This window comes from Leguminivora glycinivorella, chromosome 9 (genome assembly GCF_023078275.1).
Source record: "Leguminivora glycinivorella isolate SPB_JAAS2020 chromosome 9, LegGlyc_1.1, whole genome shotgun sequence".
NCBI classification, from domain to species: Eukaryota; Metazoa; Arthropoda; class Insecta; order Lepidoptera; family Tortricidae; genus Leguminivora; species Leguminivora glycinivorella.
The window spans coordinates 11041180-11068937 of NC_062979.1; the positions used below are offsets into that span (position 1 = coordinate 11041180).

General features: G+C 37.6%; 1 protein-coding gene across 3 annotated transcripts; it reads left to right on the plus strand.

Moving 5' to 3' along the window:
- On the plus strand, positions 1–27758 carry LOC125229656. 3 transcript variants are annotated; one of them, XM_048134546.1, is made up of 5 exons: positions 1–28; positions 709–780; positions 2520–2585; positions 18102–18460; positions 25649–27758. In XM_048134546.1, the coding sequence occupies exons 4-5, from the start codon at positions 18152–18154 to the stop codon at positions 26144–26146; spliced, it is 807 nt and encodes a 268-aa protein (XP_047990503.1). In that variant the 5' UTR covers positions 1–28; positions 709–780; positions 2520–2585; positions 18102–18151; the 3' UTR covers positions 26147–27758. The 3 variants fall into 3 exon arrangements, with proteins under 3 accessions (XP_047990503.1, XP_047990500.1, XP_047990501.1); XM_048134543.1 differs by lacking the exons at positions 1–28; positions 709–780; positions 2520–2585 and adding an exon at positions 10731–10936; XM_048134544.1 differs by lacking the exons at positions 1–28; positions 709–780; positions 2520–2585 and adding an exon at positions 14870–15143.

Sequence of the window (27758 nt, forward strand, 5' to 3'; positions counted from 1 at the left end):
ACTTCGGGTCGCTGAGCCATCGCAGTAAGTAAGTAACTGATACCCACTATTCAACCCCAACAAAAGCCCAAAAGGTCCAACCCCAAACACCACTTATATGTAGCTAATTGCCGAGGTCTTTATTCATATTAACGACGCTTGAGGTTTTCTTGATATGGCCGCACCAGCGTTATCTGTAGTGTCTGGAATATAGGCCAGAGTCATGGCGTCTAAGCAAGGTCTTTGTTTACATGGACATATTTACATGTCGGCCATTTAATACACAAGGCACGGCCACGACCGCTTACTCTAAGACTAATGTCCCCAGTATCCTTGGTACAATGCTTCAAGGGCATATTTTAGACATTAGCTAGCTTTTAAGTTTAGTCTACGCAAGTAATATCCAAGAAGACAAGCCCAAACTCAAGAGGCACCAACGACATTCCTTCAGGCTACTTGCCAGGCGTCTGGGCTTGAAGACACCCGTTAACTTGATATTGACACTTGATTCCGCATATGACGTCATTGATACTGACAATGAGAATTCAAATTCAAATGAAAATATTCTTTATTCAAATGGGCTTACAATAAGCACTTTTAAATAGTCTGGGAGTAGTCTGAGAGACCGTGGTGGCCTAGGTTGTCTGGCGCAGCTTATTCGCATTGGTAGCCGCATAATAGTTGATACCTACTTACTTCTTTTCTAAAGCAGTGTTCCTTGTGTTGCAGCAGTGTTGCTATTGTTGGAGATGGAATATACTACCAAACCTTCTATGGTTCTTCCATGTAACATAGTAATATGTAAGTTTCTAATTAATATGCAAGTTTCTTTATTAATGATGCAAATTCAAATATCAATATGTCCATGGATTAAAAGTATGCTTATCTAGAGATAAATTAACACGTCTATTTGCACATTAAGAAATATGCAATAAAGTGGTCACTTACGTTATTGTTACATGGAATAAGGTACAGCGGGACAAATCTCGACTGGGGGACAATTGTAACTAATCTATTTTTTCCATTATTACACTATGATTCTGAGTTCTACATGTATCTACTGAACATGCCTACCATATAATAACCGGTGGACACTCTGTTTAATCATGCAAGCATCGTAAAACACGGAAAAAATGGACCAGTTATATTTGCCCCCCAGTCGAGATTTGCCCCGCTGTACCTTAATTCAATTTTGACAAACTCAATTTTACTCATAAGTCATAGATTTCATTTAAATATTAATGTTGTGTAATACCTAAATATTTGTTTATTTCTGATTAGATACTAAACATGTACATATATTATCTATTAAACCTAGTTATTATGGTGTCATATTATTTACTCCATAATGAGTATCTACTTCAACCGGACATATTTATTACTGCTGGCTAATGTTACTAATCCAGATAAATGCTTCTGCTTAGTTAAATAATAAAAAATCTCAACCCTAGCCATAATGAATAATACTGCGTTTCCTGCAAATTTTCATTTTTGATGTGCATCTGTCAACTCATTTGGCTTTTTATCAGACATCGCTGACGCAATTCCTAGCGAGGATTATTTAAATAGGATTTACATACTTCATACTAAGAATCGTACCTCGATTTTTCAGCGCCACCTATTAAATACTATCATAACTACACTGATGAAGCCTACAAATAAACTTTTTTTCAAAATGTGTATTGACGTGATATCATGATTTTAAAATAAAGAAATATGTCATTTGTCCTTATAAAAAATAAAAACACGCAAAAATATTTAGAGATAATATGATTTTGGCCACTTTCAGGCTGCGAAACAGCGCCGACTAGTTTGAAGCCTAAAAGGCCTATACATTTCAGGGGTACGCTTTTTTGTATGGGCTTTTTCAGTCCAGTATTAAATCGTTCTTGATTCCTAGCAATTTCGGTGCAGCATTGTCGCATCAATGGCAGATCGTCACTACTTTGACAAAATGTCGTATCTCACACCGCTACTCAATGTTGATACTCTCGTATCTCACAAGTCTCACAACGCAGTAACTACATAGAGTTATGAATTTGACTTTTCATGTACAACAGAAGATACGACTTGTTAGGGTTCCGTAGTCAACTAGGAACCCTTATAGTTTCGCCATGTCTGTCTGTCTGTCCGTCCGTCCGTCCGTCCGTCCGTCCGTCCGTCCGTCCGTCCGTCCGTCCGTCCGTCCGTCCGTCCGTCCGTCCGTCCGTCCGTCCGCGAATAATCTCAGTGTGTATATCAATCACGCCAACAAAGTGCAAAAAAAATGGAAAAAAATGTTTTATTAGGCCTACATGTAAAGTGGGGGCTCATATTTTTATAAGTTTGACGTGTATGTCTGTCTGTGTGTGTGTCTGTCTGTCTGTGGCATCGTAGCTCCCGAATAGATGAACCGATTTAGATGATGGAAATCGGTCAACTAGGCCGAGTCTATTTTCAAAATTTAAATTTTGTGGTTAAGTTATTGCTAATAATCATAATCGACATATAAATATCAGTACTTACGTATTATTTTACGTATTTTTTTTAAATTATTTCAGACGCAGAAGTAATCACCTGGTGCTGACAAGTATACTTCTCGCACACTATTTGAAAACGATACCTTGGTGTGTATGTAAATTATCATTTTGAACTTATTTTTAATTCATTTTACTAAATTAACTTGATTTCATTATAATCGACACATATTATAATAAAAACGAAGTAGTGCATTTAAAAAGTAAATAAAATACGGTATAATTTTAGGTACATTAGTTTGTAGATACTTTTGTTTTTACAGTGAAACTAATATGCTATTTAACTTACTTAGCACATATGTCATTTTATATTAAGGAAAATATGCAACACTGTAATTTGGGCAAATACGGTAATAACAGAATTTTACATTTCCTCAATAGGTTTTTTAATAAACTTAATGAAAACCAGCTGAAAATGCTGTTCTAGCCGTTCCTTAAGCGTCTCAAAAAATTGTTTGCAATAAGAGGGCAGGGCACATAAGGACGCCGATAATTTTCACATACTTACATCCTGGATCTCGTACGCACATGTCCTATTGTGGCCCACAGCAAAAAATTATGTTAAACAGAAAATATCTACACAAAATTTCCTATAAGAAAGGTTATATAACTTTTTTCGCTAGGATCAATTTTTTAGTTGGAAAGTATTTTTAAATAGATATTTGGGCCGTTTTTTGTTGATAACTCAAAAACGGTGGCTCACAGCCAAAAATAATGTTAGACAGAATTAATCTACATAATATTTCCTACAAGAAAGGTTCTATACGTTTTTTCGCTAGAATCAATATTTTAGTTGGAAAGTATTTTTAAATACATTTCATGGGCAGTTTTTTGTTAATAACTCGAAATCGGTGGCTCACAGCCAAAAATAATGTTATACAGAATTAATCTACATAATATTTCCCACAAGAAAGGTTCTATAACATTTTTCGCTAGAATCAATATTTTAGTTGGAAAGTATTTTTAAATAGATTACATGGGCCGTTTTTTGTTAATAACTCGAAATCGGTGGCTCACAGCCAAAAATAATGTACACAAAATTAATCTACATAAACGTGTTGTAGGTTGGAATAGGTACGTAAAGGAAGTGCATGAACGGGCCCGGCTCAGTTTCCAAGAGTGGTCTTTAGATGGTAAGCCATCTCAAGGTCCTCTTTATACTAAGATGGTGGAATCCAGAAGGGACTTCAAACTTAAGTTAAAGTGGTGCCAAAATCACCAGGAGCAAATCAAGATGGACATGCTATCAACTCACCACCTCAATAAAAAATTTAGTAAGTTCTGGAAATGTACAAAGAAACTTTCGCCTGAGCCGGGTCGGTCAGTGAATGTTGATGGTCTAAACGAACCGAGTGCGATTGCAAACCATTTTAAAAATATTTTCAGAGTCGAACCCCCACAGAGGCACGCGAAGGGGCGGGTGTTTGATGCAAGCAGTCGTGATCGACAATCAATAACCAGCTTTACAGCCAGAGAAGTACAAGAAGTGTTAAAAAACATGGTTAGAGGGAAGTCACCAGGTCACGACGGTTTGAGTATCGAGCACCTGCAACACGCGGGGCCTCACCTGCCCAGAATACTGGCTATGTTTTTCACGTTGTGTATGAGGCACTCTTACTTGCCTGACGACCTGACCAAAACAATCGTTGTTCCCCTCGTGAAGAACAAAACTGGTGACGTAGCCGATAGTTCCAACTATAGGCCTATCTCGTTGGCAACCATTGTAGCTAAGGTACTGGACAGTTTGTTTGATAAGATACTTACGAAGCACCTCAAGTTGCAAGACGCACAGTTTGGTTTCAAAGCTGGTTTGTCTACAGAATCCGCGGTGTTGTGTCTCAAGCAAACTGTGCAGTACTACACTGATAGAAAGACCCCAGTGTATGCGTGCTTTCTAGACTTATCGAAAGCTTTCGATTTGGTTGCATACGACGTCCTGTGGAGCAAGTTGGAGCGCGAAACTGACTTGCCTGGCGATGTGATTGATATGTTTAAGTACTGGTATAACAATCAAATGAACTTCGTCAGGTGGGCGGACTCGCGCTCGGACTTGTTCCGGTTGGAATGTGGGGTGAGGCAGGGGGGGCTGACATCACCAAAATTGTTTAATTTATATATAAATAGCCTAATCGTTGAGCTCAGCAGTACCGAAATCGGATGTTCCATCGATGGAAGCTGTGTAAACAATATCAGCTACGCGGACGATATGGTGCTGCTGACCCCATCGATTGGTGCGCTTAGGAGACTGGTCAGTGTGTGCGAGGACTATGCGGGGGCCCATGGACTCAGGTATAATTCAAAATAGAGCGAACTGTTAGTGTTCAATCCGCGCGGTAGTAAACTCAACACAGTACCGCCTGTTAGACTGAACGGAATGCAACTAACGCGGGTGACAAAGTTCAAGTACCTGGGTCACTGGGTGACCGATGACATGTCGGACAACGCTGACGTGGAGAGAGAACGTAGGGCATTGGCGGTCCGGAGCAATATGTTGGCACGTAGGTTTGCGAGGTGTACGAAAGAAGTAAAGATAACGTTATTTCGTGCTTACTGCCAATCATTCTACACCTGTAGCCTATGGGTCAATTATGCGCAACGTACCATCAATGCCCTACGAGTCCAATACAACAATGCGTTCAGGATGCTGTTGGGGCTGTCGCGTTACTGTAGCGCATCAGGCATGTTTGCGGAGGCGCGCACGGACGGCTTTCAAGCCATTCTGCGCAAACGGGTGGCCTCGTTGGCGCACAGGTCGCGGACCAGCTCCAATAGTATCCTCAACGCATTAGCAAATCGTTTAGACTGCCCACTCACTAAAGCGCTTCTCGACCTACATGTTAGACCACAGAGCTTGCGGACTGTATAAATTAAATAACTTTTTAATTAATAGTTCATGTTAGTTAAGTGCCAACATTTGTGTTGATGTTTAAAATTTCAAATTTCAGGCACACGTCGGACATTTCTTTTTATTTACTTTATTTTATTGAATGAATTTAATTTAATATTTAATTTATTATATAATATTAATATTCACAAATTATTTTATACTATATTAATTTTAATTTAATTTAATTTGAAATTTGAAATTTTGAATTTAATTTAATTTGATATAATTTAATTTAGTTTGATTTAATTTAATTTAATTCGTATCTATTTTGTTTTAATTGTGGTTTTCATTTTAAATTAATAATTGAATTCTATAGCTTTAATTTTAAATACAAGTGTAACGTAATGTAACAATATGGACTGTTATGTCTGAAATAAACGAATACAATACAATACAATATTTCCTACAAGAAGGGTTCTATAAAATTTTTCGCTAGAATCAATATTTTATTTGGAAATTATTTTTAAATGGGCCGCTTTTTGTTGATAACTCAAAAACGGTGGCTCACAGCAAAAAATAATGGTATACAAAATTAATCGTCATAATATTTCCTACAAAAAAGGTTGTATAAGATTTTTCGCTAGGATCAATATTTTAGTTGGAAAATATTTTTAAATAGATTTCATGGGCCGTTTTTTGTAAATACCTCGTAAACGGTGGCCCACAGCTAAATAAAATGTTCACGAGAATAAAATCTACATAAAATTTCCTATAAGAAAGGTTCTATACGTTTTTTCGCTAGGATCAATATTTTAGTTGGAAAATATTTTGAAATAGATTACATGGGCCGCTTTTTGTTAATAACATCAAAAACGGTGCCCCATTACCAGAAATAATATTAAACAGAAATAATCTATATAATATTTGCTACAAGAAACGTTATGTAAGATTTTTCGTTAGGATCAATATTTTAGTAGGACAGTATTTCAACTAGATTACACGAGCCGTTTTTTGCAAATAACTCGAAAACGGTGGTCCACAGCTAAATCAATCTTCAACGGGAATAACAAACATAAAATTTGCTACAATAAAAGTTTTGTACGTTTTTTCGCTAGGATCAATAATATTTAAATAGATTTATTTATTTATTTACACAAAGAAAATTACACAGTATGACAGTATACAAAACTAAAGCACCGTGAATTTTAAATAAACATTACAACAAGTAACACAAAATTAAATATTAAATAAACAGCAAAATCAAAACATTACATACCATAACATAACTAATAAATAACAGATGAAGGCCTAGCATCCAATCCCACACAAAACCTCATGAATTCGTCACGTATAAACGCCCATCTGCTCGCAAGAATATCAACATTAGGTGCCACGTCTAAAAACTCATTCACTATTTGCAGTGCACGAACTAGCGGTTACTTGCGGCAAAACACGGTTCGAGCGGCCGGCACCGCCAGTAGGGGGTGCCTACATTCACGAAAAGCATATTTCGTCACAGAGAGAACAAATAGACGGACCAGCTGGGATACTAAAACCGGGCAATCTGACTCCCCCTTCAAAATACCACATGCAACAGACATCAGCACGACATTACGCCTAACTACTAACGAGAAGAAACCCAACGTCTCCAAAAGGAATTTTGTTGGGTTGGGTACAAGAATCGGTAATACCCGTAAATTTTTTTATAAAAGAAACGCAAAAATGTTTTTTGGACCTTTTCGAGCAGCAGGATGTAGGGCGCTTCATGGGGATTCCAAACGGCTGAGGCTGTCTCAAGCTTACTTCTCACGAGGGCAGTATAAAGAAGCTTTATGTTCCTGGGATTGTCAAATTCTTTGGCGTTGCGGACAACAAACCCAAGCCTGCGGTAACAGTCTGCAGCAAGCATTGTCATGTGCTCATAAAAGTTAAGGTGGGAATCTAAAACAACCCCCAAGTCCCGTATCGATGTGACACGGGCGATGGGTTTCCACCCCAGGAGATACTGCCTACACAGGGGACTACGCGCTTTACAAAAAGTAATAACCGCGCAGTTGTCAACATTGAACTGAAGTTTCAGAAGTTTGTTTACAAGACTCAATTCATAAACCCGATCAATATCACTTTGTAAAGATTGTAAGTCAGAATCTTCCTGGACTCTGTAAATTAGTTTCAGGTCGTCAGCATAGAGTAGGCATTGCGCATGCTTAGGCACCAAGGCCAGATCATTGACCATAACACCAAAGAGCAGAGGACCCAGAATAGAGCCCTGACTGACCCCGGAACGGGTGGTGTAGGCAGTGCCTACTAGGCACTCGACACAAAGCATCCGTGCTGCACATATTGCCGTTTATCATGTAGATAACTAGCAAAAAGGCAAAGAAGTTTAGGCGAGAAACCAATGCTGCATAATTTGCTTAAGAGTACGTCGTTATCTACGCGATCAAAGGCTTTTTTAAAATCAAAGTCACGTCCACCTGCATCCCTCTATCTAAGTAGCGCGAAACGGAATCAACCAAGGTTAAGAGGCCTTATTCCTAAAGAAGAGCGTTTTTTGCAAAATGTAACATTTTTCATTCAAAACTATAAAGAAACTATACTTAAGTGATTATAAAAAAACTGATAATGTTCCTAAAAGAACATATCTTAAGCTAGTTAATCATAATATAATATTTTAAAATATGTCTTTTTATACTTAAAACAAATCAGTTTTTTCGGTAGACGTTTTCAAATTTCGTAGTGGGATCACTCGTTTAGAATCGTGATTGTGCTGTTAAATATGTTATTTGGGGTAATAAATGATCACAATCCTATTTGTTATATCCAGCACGGGAAGCATGGTCGCGCGATAGACGATAAAATATCAGGCCGTCCGGATATCGCACTTACAAATAGTGCGATAGGGACGGCCTGCTATTTTATCGTCTATCGCGCGACCATGCTCCCCGACCTCCCCGTGCTGTACGAGGTAATCATAGTTTGACATTTTAAGATTTATTTGAAATGGTGGATAAATAACCTTCCGTATCTTCCCCATTTTTTCGATAAAAAGAGGTTTACATTATGTATTTTTCCTGCGATTCCTGCATTTATTGTAACTCTTAAATAATATTATCCTAAACTAGAACTTCTTGTTGACATATAAGAAAAAATTATATATATAGGACATACCTTTCTGTCGACAGACATTTTTATAAAGCACCTAAAATTCGAATAAAATACACTGTGTTGATACGGGCCCGCTCAGTCTGCGCCGAGCGCTCGTAGACAACGGACTTACGTTCGATCGTCCGGCGCTCCTTGCTTTCGTAAGTAGCTAGATAGTTCCGAGAAATGCTGTATACTGCGACTTAACAAATCTTGATCCCGTGGGTGGCAAAAGGGCAACCCCACTGATTTCTAACCTCTCCCTATATCTGGAGAACGGCTAAACCGATTTCGACGGTCGAAGTGTCTTTGTATAGAGGGAGCGGGGAGACGTGTGGGAAAAATATGGAATCTGGTCTGCGACTCTTGGGTAAAAAAATGTTGGACGGCCTGGCTAAACCGGGGGAGATATTGGGGGGGTGCTCGACAAAATGTCATAGAGGACCCTGGGCAGTTTTTGAGGCCGCCATTTTTTTTTTTAAATGGCCGACTTTTTTTTTGTCGATTTTTCAAGTTTATCCTAGAGTGCTCAAATTTTGGTCATAGAATCTCTCTAGGGTCTAGATTAGAATGATATAAAAAAATTATTGAAAAATGCTACAAATGTGAAAAAAATTTCCACTTTTTTTGTATGGCAACTTTTAAACCGTAAGAGATAGCCGGGGGGTGCTCGATCAAATGTCATACAGGAGCCCGAGTAGAAAAAAGTTGCATCAAAAAAATTCAAAATGGCCGACTTTTTTTTTTCAAGTTGGTCCGAGCGCGCTGAAATTTTGCATGCGGAGAGATATGGGCCCCTAGAATACAAATGTCAAAAATTTTTTTTCGAAAATCCAAGATGGCCGCCGTTATGGCAAAATAAAATTTTCAAGTATTTTCGCGAGCCCGAAGAACGAGCTTCAGGGTGGGAGGCCGAAGGCCGACCCCGCGGAGGGCCGCAGGAACGGAGCTCACCTTTAGGCTCCCACCCGGGCCAAATCCAAGTAATTTCACTGCGGGCATAAAGTGCTCCCATACCATTTCCTTACAAAAGTGTCTTAAACAAGCGTAACCGGCGGGCCGAGGGCCCGAGGGTGGAGCTTCGGAGCCGAGCGAAGGCCGAAGGCCGAGCTCCGCGTAGGGCCTAAGGCCCGGAGCGTCCCTGATCGACTCGCCGGCGGTCCGGGAAGTTGGAAAAATACTTTCCAACTAAAATATTGATCCTAGCGAAAAATATTATAGAATCTTTCTTGTAGGAAATATTATGAAGATTAATTCTGTGAAACATTAGTTTTGGCTGTGAGCCACCGATTTCGAGTTATTTACAAAAAACGGCCCATGAAATCTATTCAAAAATACTTTCCAACTAAAATATTGATTCTAGCGAAAAATGTTATAGAACCTTTCTTGTAGAAAATATTATGTAGATTAATTCTGTGTAACATTATTTTTGGCTGTGAGCCACCGTTTTTGAGTTATCAACAAAAAACGGCCCAAATATCTATTTAAAAATACTTTCCAACTAAAAAATTGATCCTAGCGAAAAAAGTTATATAACCTTTCTTATAGGAAATTTTATGTAGATATTTTCTGTTTAACATAATTTTTTGCTGTGGGCCACCGTTTACGAGGTATTGACGAAAAACGGAGCATGTAATCGATTAAAAAAAACTTTCTTACTAAATTATCCATTTATATATTGATCCTATCGAAAAAACGTACATAACCTTTCTTGTAGGAAATTTTATGTAGATATTTTCTGTTTAACATATTTTTTTGCTGTGGGCCACCGTTTACGAGTTATTTACGAAAAACTAAAAAATTGACTTTCAAGATCGAATGGCAGGGTACGGACCCCACCTCATGTCATGGCATTATTTTTCCATGGCTATTTAGACCCTCATCTTTCACTGGTAAAAATGACAGACTGCCTCAAGAACCTTTTTTGGAATTTTTTTTTTTTTACCACTTTGTACCGTTCTGGCACGGTGAAGGACCCGGCCAAATGATCTGGCATAAATACTATGCGACTTCTGAGGAACTCTATTTTCACTTTTTAATAATTCCAGGTTGCCTCAAGTCTATATTTATTTTGATAAGCGATTACGCTATGGCATCTGGCCGTCTTACGTCCAAATCGCGAACGACGTTATCCGTGACGTAATATAGCCCTAGTCCAAACAGTTTTTTGCACCCTTTATCGCGGGTGCGCCCGCCACATAAAAGCAGTGTGAAACGTTCAGGATACACATTACAAGTGTAGCGGCTGAACAAGCGCCAACTGAACGCGACGCGCCGCGCCATTTTTCAAATTCAAATATCGAACGCGCGCCGATTCGAATTTGTGATGTGCCAGTGATATATTGACTGTGAAAGTGACTGAACCAAAGATTATTTATTAATATTTTATCTGTGATAGTTAATTTAGAAGAAATGGATTTCACGATCTGCAACAAATGTTCCTCAGAAAAGCTGGGATCGTTTAACGGTAAATATTATTTTCATACTATTATTGCCATTTTCTATTACCTGAAATAAATGTTGATAAGACAATCGATTTCACTATAAACTTAGAAGTAAGTTATCTTCATAGCTTACATGTGTGACGTAACGTCACTAAACCGGTATAACATAAACAATAGATATTGTCCCATACAAGCGTTTAATGTATCTTCTCTGATAATAGAACTTTTATCAGTAGGTAGTTATAAATACATACCGGTTTAAAAATAGAAAATGTTTTTAGACTACCAAACCAACCCTTGTTAGTAGGCAAAGCCGCGAAATTCAAAACCAATTTGAAGGATCGATGAGAAGAATTTTCTAAGGAATTGAAATCATTATATATCTGACAAACGATATTAATTAAAATGACTAAATATTATATAAGCATAACGTCTACGAATATATCTTCTAGGTTTAGGTTATTCACATTAGGTCATCCATTGTTATCGATGATTCAAGAGGACCAATAAAATTTTTGTTACAATCAATAAGCACAAGAAGTCACGTATACACCTAAACATATTTTTGTAATAATATATGAACCCCTTCGGAAGTCTAACTCTTCTGGGATATCCTCAGAAATCTTCCTGAGATCCTTTGATAATAGACCGACAACATTGTTAACAATACAGTTGATAACTCATTAACATTTCATGACATTGACCGCGTGGCATGGCATAACTTCGATTAAGGAAGATTCATAAAATGATATTTAGTTCAAAATCTGACTCATTATGGATTGTTATTAAGAGATGAAAACTGATAATGAGTCTTCATCTCTTTATATAAGTATACATAGGTACTTCCCAGCTGGTGGGGAAATGCGAGTGATAGGGTCGAATGGAGGAGGAGAGGGGAGGCCTTTGCCCAGCAGTGGGACACTAGAGCACAATTAACTGTCAGCCACTTTGATTTTTTTACGGGAATTTGGGATGAGGTATCCAGATGAATGATGAACCCTATCTTGGATTATATCTGCACTTTATATTGATTTAGACTAACACGATTTGCACTCATAATTTTAGAACAAAACGGGACTTAATCGCGTAAACACTTACATTTATATTAGGCCCGACGTTTCGAACATCACATTATGTTCGTGGTCACAGGTAGACTGGCGAGGAATTGCATCAACATCTTCTAGCCGCGCGAGTTTCTCGAACTACCCGCACTTGTTCTTGATTATTCACTTTTGCGCTAGGGTTGTCACTTTGCCTACACACAACACTCACGACATCAGCCGGTGTGTCCCTCGGTGTTTTTTCACGCTTACATTTGCTAATCACTGGATTCCACGAAGAAGAAATTCCCTGTCCCTCATTTTGGTTGAAATTTCGATGCTTCCTAATTTCAATCGCTTCACATTCATTAAGTCCCGTTTTGTTCTAAAATTACCTGCACTTTTTTTAACTGTTGTCATAAACGAGGTGATTAACAAGTGATAACTAATTGGATTACTGAAGCTTAAATGAAACTTGACCATTGTATTGTCTAAATAACAACAGATTTCAAATCGAGATTAACAATCTTATCTGTCAAAAACTGACAAGTTTCAATGTTTCGCCAAAATAACTATGACTTTCAATACTTACATTTACATTTCATACTATTTATAGCCTTTAAAGTAGCAATAACATTCCGATCGACGACAAATATTACGATCGAAACGTCAGAAAAGGAAAGTTACATTATGACTAACACGTCAATACATATTCATATGTGTAACATATGCGGAAAGAGATGGCCGCAAATAAATTTACAATTACATCATAACCACAAGGAAGTGATCCTCAATGAAAGTCCATCAGGTCAAATTACTTTACCCACTAGAAAAATGCACTATAAAAAACACGGTTTCCGAGCTAGTAAAATGTACGTAAGTCGTTCTATTCATACTTATTCAAATTCTTGTTTACTTGCGCATCAGCCAAAAGCTTTCTCGCGCCAGTCAGCGTGATTTATACTGCGGTGCAAACAATGCCATTTGACTATTGGCAACCACGCCACAGGCGCAGGCAATCCCGCCGGCAGCTACTATAGCTTACGGTAAACTTAAATTAGCTGCACCTCTAAACTTGTCTCAACCAGCCTCGAACTTGTCTGATTCATGGAGCACCTATGACATGCCTAATTCACTGTTACAAAATTCAAGGTTGTCAATGAAGAAATCGCTGAATCAACGCGGATCTGTTCCCGCGCTTTCTAGCGTGAGTAATACCAGGCCAGACTTTGCAGGCTTCCTTACCCTTTTTGCGATGAGTCCACGAAAATTCGGGAAATCCGTGAGTCATCGGCGAGCCGATCGGCGGAAAAGCCGCCATTTAAACTAATTATCGTCTGAAAAACTCTGATGAAAGCTGTGTCATTATGTCAGTTACATGAACAAAAACACAGGCGCTGGGAAACCGCGGCAAAAACAATTGTAATCTCCCGCTACTCGTATCGCAATTACAAATTGCATTCCGTCTGTCGCACTGCCGTCATTTCACTTGCATCGCTACTGGTCAGTAATCGCAAAGCAATTCAGTTCAAAAAAAGTTGTATTCAAAATTTGAATTCCGAAAACTCTTAACTTGACGCTTTACCGCCCACAAACTAAAAAACAAAAGATTTAGTTTTGGTGCGTTATAAATCATAACCTTTAATAATCCTGTATTGACACTATCAATAAGCGGTCACGTACAATAGCGACGGCTTGTTAAGCACGAGACAAAAAAACGTGTTAAAGTAAATAGTGCGACCGCCAGTACCGAACTATACGCGGTAAAAGTTACGACCAGACTCGTTCCCAGACGAGCAGTATACAAAGTGATACGAATGTCCACATATTTGTCTCTGTTGAGGTTAGTATAAAATAGTAGTTTATTTTGTATGCCTACGTATGAACGTGAATCTCTACCTTAATCTGTGTCACAGAGTCGTTGGCGAGTCTTTTCCCAGACTCGAGATGTTTTGTAGTTTGCTTTCTTATTATGCTTTTTGCATCGTGTTTGCCGTTCATATTTGAAGGACAGTCGACACAAGTAATTTGCTTTTGTGGAATCCTTACTACATACATATTATGAAGACTAAAGTAACTTTATACTCTGTCCGTTTGTATGAGCCTTTTACGCCTTTACGTCACTGAGCTTTTAATAAATGAAACTCGGAATAAAATGAATGTAAAACATAGGTATATTATTATTTATATTCATACCATATAGTATATTTAATTGACACCTACTGAATATGATAAATTTAATTAAAAATAAATTTCATAATTTCGTATTTTTTGCGCTAATCTTGTGTAATTTGCATGTCGGATAAAAACGTCTGAGCTGGTTTTGATTTCCGATATGACTTACAAGGCAATTAAACGTAATCAATGAATTATCCGAGTGTCGCGAATAGTGCTAGTGCGGCCCCACGTGCCGTGCGATAAAAACTCGGATAGACTCATCGATGATTCACCGCCTGCCGAATAATCGCTTACACAAGATTTGGAAAGGGATTGGAGTAGAAGCTTTTATTTAAGAAAAAAAAGTTTTTCAAATAACTTAGATAATGACTGTTGATGTTTTGTATAATAAAAAAAAATCATTTTTTAAAATAAAAACATCTTACTCGTGGGGCTATTTCTATTAGGTAACACAGTATTTTAAATAATGTTTGGATATTTTTTGTAATTTATACATATTTGTATCATCAAAAATAAGTACCTGTCTATATTTTTATCTGTAAAACTTTATAATAATTTAAAGTTTGATCACTAAAAGAAATAAAAAAATTAAAAAAAATTTTGCCCACTCTTTATAAAAGTTTTCAAAAGCATCCTCTCCGCGATCCGTCAGAACTTTAGTCCAGCCCGCGGTAAGGGTTTTCGCATAATGTTTGACCGGCTATTTCATGTACGGTGCCGCTTTTCGGTACCCATTCATCGAGTGGAGGTTGCCTGTGCGCCGGTCTCGCACACGCGACTCGCCCCACGCCGGTGACACACGATTCGAAACAAGTGCGAATTCAAATAGTGCCTTCCAATTTTGAATTTTGTGGTTTTTTTTTTATTTTGAAGTGCTCGTGATTTTCGGCCAGTGATGAGTTTGAACTGTCATTTGTTTCCTGATAAATAGAACCGTGTATTTTGACGCGTGAATATGGACTTGCCTGAAGGAGCTACATCAATGCATTGTTCATGGATGTCTTTTTAACTGGTGTGTGATTGCAACAATATATTTAAAAAAAATGGTGCAGAAAGTGGTTATTGTAATTTTTTTAAACAGCTAAAAATTAATTTCATTGATCGAGATTATGATACGAAAACAGTCATTATTTATACCTATCACAAATTTTAAATCATTTATATTGAATATAGTCAACGCGAAATAACAACAAATGGAGCTAAAACATAAATAAACAATAAATAACCCGACCTCATTAATATTCATACAACAGCAATAAATACAGATCGCACCTTATTGTGCACTACTATTGCTTCAATACCTTTCTCGATATGTCATTGTTATTGTTCGGCCGGTGGTCGTTTTTGGAAGCCCGGCGGAGAGTGCACTATTCAGCAAGTCGTGTGGGAATGCTCAACAAGCCGTCGGCAACATGTCAAAAGGATTTTTCTCTGAAACCGACGGCGGTGACATCCGATACTTTGTTTTTCGGATTCAGAAATTGGATGATTAACTTTTTAATTGTTTAATTAGATTAAAATGGATTCCGGGTTGTACCTGCTAGTGTCATATGAGTTGATGTCACTATCAGTGCTCAATTTTCCTCTATTGTGTTCTAAGAATTGGCTTAGCAAATACACGAGAAAATGCTTAGTACACAGAAGTTTACAGTGAGTAAGTACAGTACGCTGCATATCAATGATCCATTAAGCGTAACTAACATGACATAAGTCTAATTGTAATTTACCGCGTTCGACTTTGCGGAAATCTAAAGCAGACATCTATGACGCCTGTAAAAACGGGAAAATCCAAAGTAATGTAATGTTTCAATTTTCGTGGTACTGCACGCTGTATTGTTTGTTCTCGCGATTCATCCCACGACGCTAATATGCTACTAATCGTACACAATGGCCACAGCCTAAAAACATTCCGCGAAATACGAACGTAAACTAACAGAACAACAAAATGTCAGCCTATTTTTAGTATACTGTGGTGAAAATAGCGTCATGTTTAGTTAACATACATTAAATTGTCAACGACACGGATTGACCCAATGATTCACTGACCATTAAACTCTGCTTTATCCTTATCTGACATAATATATTACGTGCGAAATTCTAACACATCAAATATTAAGTCATTAGTTCAATAAAAATGTCATTGACAGACTGATGTTGCTAACGGTGTTCAACTTCAAAATTAGTAAATATTAAAACTGTTCGATCTGTTTTATATTCAGTTATTAAGGATTAATATTGAACTACTTCCTACCACAAAAACTTTAGTATAGGTACGCCTGTACCTTGTCCATATGTAATAAACCTCTGGAAGCCAATCCTTGCTCGTAAAATGTCACTTTTACGCAATCTGAAATGGTTACTTTCTACGCGTTTGTACTCAGACCCGATGTTGGTGGCAATTTTTTAAGTTTGCAAAAGAAGAAGAGATTGCTGGCTGGACCGTAAAACATTTTTTACGGCCGCTGCAAAACATCTCTGCCGTCAATATTTAACATTAAAATCGAAAGTTACTTGCAACTTGAATACAACTTTTAAAGGCATAGTTTTACCAGTGGATTGATTTTATACATTTAACCCCCGACGCAAAAACGATGGGGGATTATAAGTTTGACGTGTCTGTCTGTCTGTCTGTGGCATCATAGCTGCCGAACGGATTAACCGATTTAGATTTAGTTTTTTTTTGTTTATAAGCTGACTTCGGGAGTGTTCTCTTAACCATGTTTCATGAAAATCGGTCCACTATGTCGGGGATTTATTCAAAATTTTAATTTTGTGGTTATAAAAAGAATTTCATCTCTCCTAGCTTCCATGTCATAAACTTAATGGATAAGAAAGTGCGTTGAGAAGACGAGATGAAGATAGTACCTATAGCAGCGTACGTAGCACCTATATATCTGAGCCTACCGTAATCGCCCAGCTTATTATTTTTTATGTGACTCCTCAAGTAGGTACTTTAAGGAATGCGAGCTACTGTGTGAACCGACTTCGGAAGTTTACGTTGAAGAATGCATGAGATTGTGTTTACTAAAATATAAAACAATGCGATTTTTAAAAAACAAATTTAAATAGTCGATAGCTAATGAGTCGAAACCCTTTTATTATTTTACAATGTTATCTAATATCGATTTCTTGACGCGATTGTCAGTTTTTCCTGTAACAAGAATTTAAAATATTCAGTAAATTCCTATCAGATACATAATTGACCAGTCAAGGTGCTTACAAATGTCTGAACAGTGCTTATTCAAATATTTTGAGCATCTACTCGTAAGCTCTACAAAGATATAGACGATACTAACAATGTAATGCCTAATTTCACAATTTTGAAATAATAACACTTCGATATCTACGTATGCAAAATATTTACTGATAACCTATTTATACAATAGGTAAGCGAAATTACACAATTATTAACAAGCACGTTGTAAAGTATTATTATTATCTACGGCTGAATAATTTAATTAAAGTCATCAATGATAACAATAAATCGATCCACTTTCTTGTCACTGATGAATTCATGTCACTCACGATGACGGCCAATTTTTTTAAATCTAAGCTTTAGTATACTAATACTATAAATACTATACTATACTATACTATAAATGGGAAAGTGTGTGTGTCTGTTTGTTTGTTCGTCTTCCACGGCGAAACGGAGCGACGAATTGACGTGATTTTTTTAAGTGGAGATAGTTGAAGGGATGGAGAGTGACATAGGCTACTTTTTGTTTATTTCTAACGCAAGCGAAACCGCGGGTAAAAGCTAGTACTTATTGTATATTTCTGTCCTCGTAAGCCAAATTTGTCCTCGTGAATTATATGTGACGCTATCTGGGTAAAGGGACCTTATCGTCGATGGCGCTTACGGCGTTATGAGCAATGATCGTATACCTCCCTTTACTCTGTCCCTTTACCCAGGTAACGGCACATATTATTTTATTATGACCATACCATAACAGCGTCTATGTTGTTCCAGGTTTTCCCAAAAAGCTTTTGGTAGCTGTATGCGTAGTACTAGTAGTCACTATGTGCCTCACGCCCGCCGAAGCCCGTCCGCACAAAACAAGACACAACAAAGAGGAAAGATCAAAAAATAAGCTAATACCAAAAGAAGAAAGAATAAAGTCAAAGAACGTACCCCTCCACACGATGTTAGCGAGGAAAATAATAAAAAAACTTAAGAACACGAGAAGGTTCTTCGAAGACTCGCGACAAGAAGTCAGGGACTCAATGGAGCACAGATATGGGAACCCGAAATGGTTGCCGAAAGTCAAGTTCACCGAAATACATAATCATACTTACGAAGACTTGAATAATGGGATGTCAAAGAAAAAAGTAAGTTTTCACTTTAATTTATATATACTTTACCCGATCCTGTACTATACACAACTATGTACAGTCAGCTGCAGAGAAAATTACACCCCTTTGCATACAAATTTGTATGCAAGGGTATGTACTTTTCTCTGCAGCTGACTGTACATCCTCGTATTAAAGTATTATTACATCAATTGTTGTTCGATAACTTAGATAGTATAGTATGGATGACTAGGTACTTACTGGATTTAAAAGAGAAGTAGGTATAATAAATTTACCCACAAAACTATTGCTTAAATACGTATTATCAAATACAGTTTTAATTCAAGTCAACCTACATATCGGTACCGGTCTGGCTCAGTCGGTAGTGACCCTGTCTGCTAAGCCGCGGTCCTGGGTTCGAATCCCGGTATGGGCATTTATTTGTGTGATGAGCACAGATATTTGTTCCTGAGTCATGGATGTTTTCTATGTATATAAGTATGTATTTATCTATTTAAGTATATATCTCGTCGCTTAGCACCCATAGTACAAGCTTTGCTTAGTTTGGGGTCTAAGTTGATCTGTGTAAGGTGTCCCCAATATTTTTTTATATAAAAACAAAAAAACTGAATATACTGTTCAAATACTTATTTTCACTATATTATGCAAACTTGTGAGTAACGTTTTAGATCAAAGACCTCTCAACGGTTCCGTCTGCCTATTTCGTAATTTTTGCATATGACTAAGTCGGCCAACCAGACGCCGGATATACTATTAAATAGGTCACTGATGAATCGTTTGGGTTAAATAATTAAAATCAAGTGATTCACATCACATGACATAATGTGACGTATAATAATTACAGTTTACATTTAGTTACTTATTAAATAATAATTTTAATTTTTTAAGCACCTAACCATTGGAGATCTGAGTAACAAAGAAGGCAAATTAAGCTATAAAAGTAGTAAAATGTTCGCTGCGATGCGTCATGGCGGCGGCGGAGGACGGGTTGCGCTCATCTCTCATTTTCCGTTCAATGTTTTAAAATTATTTTTTAATTTTTGCTCTCTTTAAGGTAAGATTCCCGCGCACATTAGCCCGCTCGAGGCTTCGCGGCGGCTTAAATGAGGCTTCGTCGGCCAAATTACACGGGCCCGGCCCGCCGCGCGTTTATTTACTTCACATTGTACTTAAGGGCAATAACTACAAATGCAGCCCTTTATTTTCAATACCGCTTTGCGCAAAAATTTACGCAATTTTTAACGCCCGATACCACTTCATTTAAATTTTGTATCGACGCTCTAATTCATGAAATTAAATTGATAAAGTTCAGTTTCGAAATTTAAACACATCGATTACCAATTCAAAATTTAATTGGGAGGAATTATCGCTTCAAATTTAATAAAGCACCGCCTCCAAGCGCAGCCAAGCAGAAAAGGTCTTTGATAGACGGAGATCCGTATGCGAGAGCTTGAGTTACGAGGGTTCAAGTGTAGCTGGTGGTTCATAAATCCGAGCTTTAAGGTGCGTGTTGGTGGGAGCCGGGCAAACAAAGAAGCCAGTTAAATATTTCGAGGAAATTTGCATAGATCGACGGCGTCCATGGCGGCACGCGAGCCGATAACCACAGTCCACGCCGCGTATGATAATTGCTTCTAGACCATTGATTGTTCTCGCCGCCTCCGACCGATATATAAGATACACGAGCATATGTAACGGGTCTTCTTAAGCTCTTTTATTGTTTGTTGAACACACATCTGGACCGCGACTTTCTATTACGTATTAGTATTGGACACCCACTAATTAGTACACAAAACTAATGCGACACGAGACAATAAGCGTGTGTGTATTGGTGGTTTGGTGTCGGTTCACATTAGGAGAGTTTTATGACCGACACCAGCCGTCGAACTGACTTCTCACGCGGTGCAGTATTAGTCGCTCAGTGTACACACGTTGTATGTTAAATATTTCTGACGTTCGTCTTGACATTTCATCGATGTATGGCCACTTAAGAAATTCAAATATTTGACTATGGGCAAAGGAAAGCGTTAGAATTCAAGTGATCTCAGCTCCGCTCCGACTTTAGTTGACTTACGGACAGTTTAAAACTTAAATAGCCCTCAACACGATTACACAAGAAGTAAGCTTTAATTTAGATGCATGTTTAGTATATGTATGAATTAAGCAAGCACGCATGATGTGTCACTTAGATATTTCAACTCTTTTGTGAACAAAAAAAATATGATTGTTATGTATTTATGCACTTCGTTGTCCCAGTTATGTAGGTATGTCGCATTAACGACAGATTCCATAAAAAATAATTCTGGCAAATATAGTGAATTTTTTTACATATATTTTATTTTTCTACAGCTACTAACTTACTAGGTACATATTATTTTTTAAGATAGAATGGCTGGCAAACGAAATATATAAAGTAGAAATTAACTTGCATAGAGTAAAACTAACCAGGATACAACATATTTTCGTTTTTCAAATTCATATTAAATAATAAGCATTCGCTAAAGCCGCGAAGCTAACAGCGCCCTCGCGGGCCGACGGCGGTCGAGAGACAAGCGCAAGCTCTCGCCGGAGACGCTAGAGTTTGCTCAGTATTTACGATTCAACAAAACAACAAGAAATGTTAAAAACACATTATTTGCTCAACTGAGACGAATGTGAACTTACGATTCCGGGCGAGCCGTTTGTCCCGGACACGTTCTCGCCTCGCGCCGCTCTTTAGCGCAAATATACGGCGTATTGTCGGTTTTCAGCTTTAATACCTGCGTTTGCGCCGACGCTTTTATTATCGCTCGACAATTTCTTCTTCGGAATTCCATGCAGGAAACTGTGAAACACGATTTTACGACTTCGACACATTGATTGTTAAACAATTATAAAATACAAATACCTAACTGAATAAATAATTGAGCCTATGTACGAACGAACGAATGGATGAGTTCGACCACTCAGAACCCGCCTGCTTGGTTTCTGGGTGTGAAAAGCCCCTTAAGCGTCTCCGCTGCGGTGACTGTGTGGGGTGATGGGCCATCCTTGTCGTGGATGGCTCGAGTGGGATGAGTGCCAGTCGCAGACCTACTACTGCCGGTCATGTTCCAGTCCTACGATCCCGACCTCGGTGATACCGTTTGATTGAGCGGGGCCGGGCTCGGTACCGCAGTACTGGAGACCGGCAGCCCAGGCTGGCTGGCTTGCGTGTGGTCCCGTGGTTAGGGATGTGGAGTGTTGGCCTATGTACGTCTCTCTGCTGGGCACAGGCCTCCTCTCGTGCACGAAAGGACTTGTGGGCTAATAGTACCCACGCTATCCCAAAGCGGTTTGGGGACTTCACATAAACCTGTTAATTTCTTCGCAGATGCATGCAGGTATTCTTAAGAGTTATGATGTATCGACGACGACCGTAGTGACCCTGCCTGCTAAACCGCGGTCCCGGGTTCGAATCCCGGTAAGGGCATTTATTAGTGTGATGAGCACAGATATTTGTTCCTGAGCCATGAGTGTTTTCTATGTATATATGTGTTTGTATATTATTATTATGTATATCGTTGTCTGAGTACCCACAATACAAGCCTTCTTGAGCTTACCGTGGCACTCAGTCAATCTGTGTAAAAAATGTCTTATAATATTTATGTCATATAATATTTATATTCTTTCACCTAAATGTTAGTGCTAAAAACAGAATTGTATTTAAGTGCATTTAATTTTAACTTAGGTACCTCATGTTAAGTATTCACATTAAAATCGTATCAAAAAACTCAACAGATCCCATACAATCTGAAACCAAGCCATGAAACAATATTTATAAATAGAGCGCCACTAAGCAACAATATTCTACAAACGTTATCCCATGGGTCGTGACTCACTCTCATTCACAGGGAGGAAGTTTACAAATGACACTTTATAAGTAAACAAAATATTCAGTTACGTCTCTCCGCCGTCCGGTGTAATATTATATTCTATGAAGTGTGACAATTATTCTAGATGAGTTCATTCATGCAGCATTTAAATTTTATACATAAACAAAAGACGGCTTTATATGAAACGGAATTACAACTGTATTTACAATGGAGCAAATTGTAGCGTGGCAAATCACAAATTTTATTGAAAAGAGCAGTTTTCCTTGTAGGTATCATGAGACAGACGAAGTCTAAATGAGTATTTTTTTAATAAGATAACATTTAGGAGTTATTTAATTTTATTTGGATTTTAATATTAGGAAACCACTTCGTACTACAGCTTTTTTTCTGTTAAACACTTTATTACATGTCTAAGTTTTGACAATTCTGCTATCCATACTACTATTATAAATGGGAAAGTGTGTGTGTTTGTTTGTTTGTCCGTCCTTCACGGCAAAACAGAGCGACGAATTGTCGTGATTTTTTAAGTGGAGATAGTTGAAGGGATGGAGAGTTACATAGGCTACTTTTTGTCTCTTTCTAACGCGAGCGAAGCCGGGGGCAAAAGCTAGTTCCCGTCAACTTTGTACAATGCCACGTCAGCAAAAATTGCTAGTTTATATTAAAATGATAAGTATTAAACAAATGATGAATAATTTCCGTTGTCATCATGTAACGTTTGTATCATAAGTTAATAACGCAACTAGCATCAAGACAAGACGTTTTAAAAGAATAATAACCGATCAGTTACAAGAGTCGAGGATAACCGGCTAAGCAACTTGTATTTACCTAGATTCTGCGCTTCAGTACAACTATAAAGAGTATAGTACTGAACCAGACTCACAGTAATTCTCATTGTCGTAGGACAAAAAAGATGACACACTATAGTCTAACAAATAAGTATTGTAAACTAATGCCCCTGTAGCATAGACTATGGGCTTGCCAAATGGGTTTAATGCAATTTCTATTCCACGTGCTACCTTTGCGCTGAGCGCTTGCCAACAATACTAAACAACTGTCACTGATAGTGGAACAATGGAGTCAGACTAATTAATGGACCGACCTAGACAGGATTATACCCCATTAGATATATTTACAATCACCAGTTTTAATAAACGTCTCACATTATAAATAAAAAATAAAATGCATTTATTTCAGACTATTTGAGTCCATAAGTTTGTTAATAAATTTTACAAAGATAAACCTTATAAACTAATGTTAATATCTTAAATTACTAACTTAGAACCTAGACATAAATGTAGCTGAGACCAGTGTTTAATTAAACCACTGTCCCACCTACCTGCAACGACGGCTAGGAGACTGTGGCGGCTGCCGCTCACCCTGCTGAGCGTGGCAGCGCAGCGCTTGCGCAGTGTCGCGTGGAACCCATCCACATGCGCGTCCGCGAACATGCCAGACGCGCTGCAGTACCGCGGCAGCCGCAACAGTACCCTGAACGCGTCATTGTATTGCACGCGCAGGGCGTTAAACGCTTTTTGCGTATACCTAGTCCACAGGCTACAGGCGTACAGTGAGGTACAGTACGCGCGAAATAGTGCTATTTTAACCAGCGCTGTACACCTGCTGAACCTGCGGGCTATCATGTTGGCCCTGATGGCCAGAGCCCTACGCTCTCGTTCCATGTCCGCGTCATCACGCAGGTCATCGGTAACTAAGTGCCCGAGATATTTAAATGTAAATACTCTTTGTAATTGTTCGCCATTCAGGAGAATGGGTGGGATATGAGAAGGGCACTTATTTCCCGCCCTAAATACCATGTACTCACTCTTGAGCACATTGTACTTAAGGCTATGATTTAGAGCGTAGGATTCACACTTCTCAATCAGCATACGCAGGCCACCAACCGAGGGGCTCAGCAATACCATGTCATCAGCATAGCTAATGTTGTTAAAACAAACCTTATCTATGTGACAACCGACATGCATACTGCTAAGCCCACCGATCAGGGCGTCCATATACAGATTGAAAAGCTTGGGAGAGGTTATCCCCCCCTGCCTCACCCCACACTCTAGACCATACTCATCCGACTGCGCACTACCCCACCGAACAGTATTTCGCTGGCTCGCGTACCAACTCCTAAATATGCGTGTGAGTTCCTTTGGAAATTGCACTTCGTCTAGTTTCTTCCACAGTAGTTCATAATTGACAAGATCGAAGGCCTTGGAAAGATCTAAAAAACACGCATATATAGGAGTCTTCCTGCGGGTGTAGTACTCGACGGCCTGCTTTAAACAAACAATTGCACTTTCGGTAGATAGGCCGGCGCGAAAGCCAAACTGAGCATCATTTAATCTTACATATTTGTCCAATTGTGTGTTCAACAGGCCATCGAATACCCTTGCTACAATGGTAGCCAGCGAAATAGGTCGGTAGTTGTTCTTGTTTGATACATCACCCGTTTTATTTTTGACAATAGGTATAACAATTGTTTTGTTATGTCCAATCTTGGCTTATAGTATAACTTATGGTAATTCTTTATCAGCCTAATCGCATAGTGGCCATTGCTATGTTATTGGTACTGCAACTGGATACGACACTTGCAATTATGCTTGGGAGATTGTGTCATAGTCGAGCTATGCCTCTAACCTAACTCTAAAGGACCTAAGCGCCCAGTATCCTCTGTCAAATTCTGTCATTTTAGATTTGAGTTTTATAAGCAGTTACGACGAGACGTACCTGAGTATTCATCGGTTAGCAGATATTCAATGCTAAGACAAATAAATTAACAGATATCATATTTCTATTTGTCCCCTGAATTTAGAGGAGTGTTGACATAATGAAGTGATAAATTGTGTAATTGATAATTAGACATAGATAAGTTAATGCTTATTGCAATAGATCAAATAGGTATATAAAATTTAGATAGATATTTAAAGTTTGGTTAGATCTGTAGCCTCCTTAGTTAATTTCGTTACCTAAGTTCATAGTATTAAAATTAGTATAACTGTTATGAAGTAAAGTATGATTTCATTTGCAATGAATTTGAAGAAAAACTGGGTAATGACCAAGCAATCGGTCATAGGTTGTGTAAAGTTGTGTTAATGTCAGTTGAACAATCCTGTTGATCACAAAAACGGATAATACAACCTCGACACGAATTAGCTTCGCAGTAAAATATCGGACTTTATACACGTTTAACGGCCAATAATATACTTGTACTTGCTTTGAGCTTAGAACCTGGATAACACTGCCTGAAAAATTAACTAAGCCTCTCTTTTAAACTTAAGAATTATAAAAGAAAACAATAGTAGATTATCATAACATCACTGACCTTCTTTTTCTTTTGTTTCAGTTTGAATACGTCATCCCGAAGCTGTACAGAAGCTTAGTACAATTCAAGTTGGTCTGGGAGCGCCTCGGCAACGTCACCATCACTCAACTCGACATCCATTTCCAGCAGAACTACGCGAAAAAACGCGAATCTGTCATTCGTTCGACGCTCGACGAACTCATCAAGCTCCTTACTGAAATCGAAGATGATATGGATAAAGCAAATATCCCTAAACCACCCATTAACGTTAAGAAATTAAATCTAGAAGATTTACAAAAAAACAATGTGGAAACCAGTCTCTGTCTTCGACAAGACATGATTGCTATTAGAGCGTACGCCAATACACTGAAGAAGTGGTATTGGGAATTGCGGTGTCCAGACGACTCTAATCCAAAATTGTCTGAACAATGCAAAAAAGTTGAACAGGCACTGTTCATGAAAAGAACTCCGCAGCGAAACGGCAATTCTAGACGGCACAGGAGACAAAGAAGGCACAGGCATTTTAGATCAATTCTGTAGTTGAAATTAGATACCTACTCTATGTAGTTTTTAACCAATTTATTGCATTTCAATGATTTGAATTCATCTAAAACTAGACAAACATGTATGTTACCTGCGAGTCGTGCCTCGCGACTTGTCCTTGTAATTGATTCATGGAAATCATTGAGCAGGTTGATTTTTCTATTTATCGGTTGATATTACAGATTGTTAACCAATGATAATTAAGTCACAGGACTTTTTTTTGTAAGTCAGACTTTAAGTATTATAGTTACGTAATTTGAACTCTTAGCTATTTATTCCATAACTTAATGTATATATTATTTATTATTAGTTTATAATTTTATGCTCTCTGTAACACCTTAAGCTTGTGTAAAATTGTTGCCACAAAATGTTTGACTGCCCAGTCGAGTTATGGAATACCTACTGATATAACTTCTTAATGGTTTGATAAAATTTTAAGTAAGTAACATTATAATCAGTATTGTTCGCCAATATTTCGAAACATGCAGCAACTAATAAATACATTATAATGGTGAAATGTAAGAAGTAACGGTTTTGTAAGTATTGGGTACTTTCTCTGTGATATTTAGTAATCCGATGTAAGTAATCTTAATTTATTTTAGGTTAAGCACTTTTAATAAGTTCCTTTTCACCGACACTTTAAATTTTTTATCATTATTTCAAATTCACTTCAATATTAACATTTAATTATTTATTATCGTCCTATTGTTTCATATTTTAAAATGCCATTGCCCTTGTTTTCTTTTTCTCGATCATTCAATTTTTTTTATGAATCTTATATTTATTTTTATCGATCCAAAATCGATAATAGTAAATTTGGTAATCTTTATAAGAACAATATACTTTTCTTGGTAATAACATCATTTGTCAAAGAGTCACAAGAGACGGTTGAAAAAAGAAGCCAGTTATTTCTTTGGTAAATAATAGTTCAATAGTACCCACAGTATTAAATTAATATATTTATATATATTTTGTATATGTTTCATTGGTGATAAGATACCTACACATTCCAATTTTTTAAACAGAATTTCAACATAGTTGACAAAATATTATGTATAATTTTTGTATTGATAAGACCGGTCAGTATTATTATGGTCGCAACCATTCTTAATTCTCTCTCACTTAATTACTATTCTAAGATTATTTGCCTTTTCATCCAAGAAAGACTTTTAAGTAAGTGATTCTGCCTATTTATTGATTTGCTGGAGTGAATAAAGTACAATTACTTTTGCTTAAATTACAACTTTATGCTAGAGTAGGTATATGAACGTTCCTGAAAACTTACTTAACTTAAATAGGCTTGTTTGTTCGATTTTCTAAGATCAAGTAGTACACCATAACAAACGTATTGTGAACTTAATCTTAGAAAACCGTTGCGAGTGTTAGCAAAATAATAGTTTTTAATCACTTCAAAAACACAAATAATACCTAGTTAATTATAAACTCTAATACTATAGGTATGTCCATGTAAATGTGCCGTTAGTTACGTAGTAAATAGGTAAATGAACTGACTATTACGAATATTATGTAAATAATATTTTATACGTTTCATGCGAAAATTGTTACCGCATATAAAATGAAAGACGAAAATAAATTTATTCTGAGGATA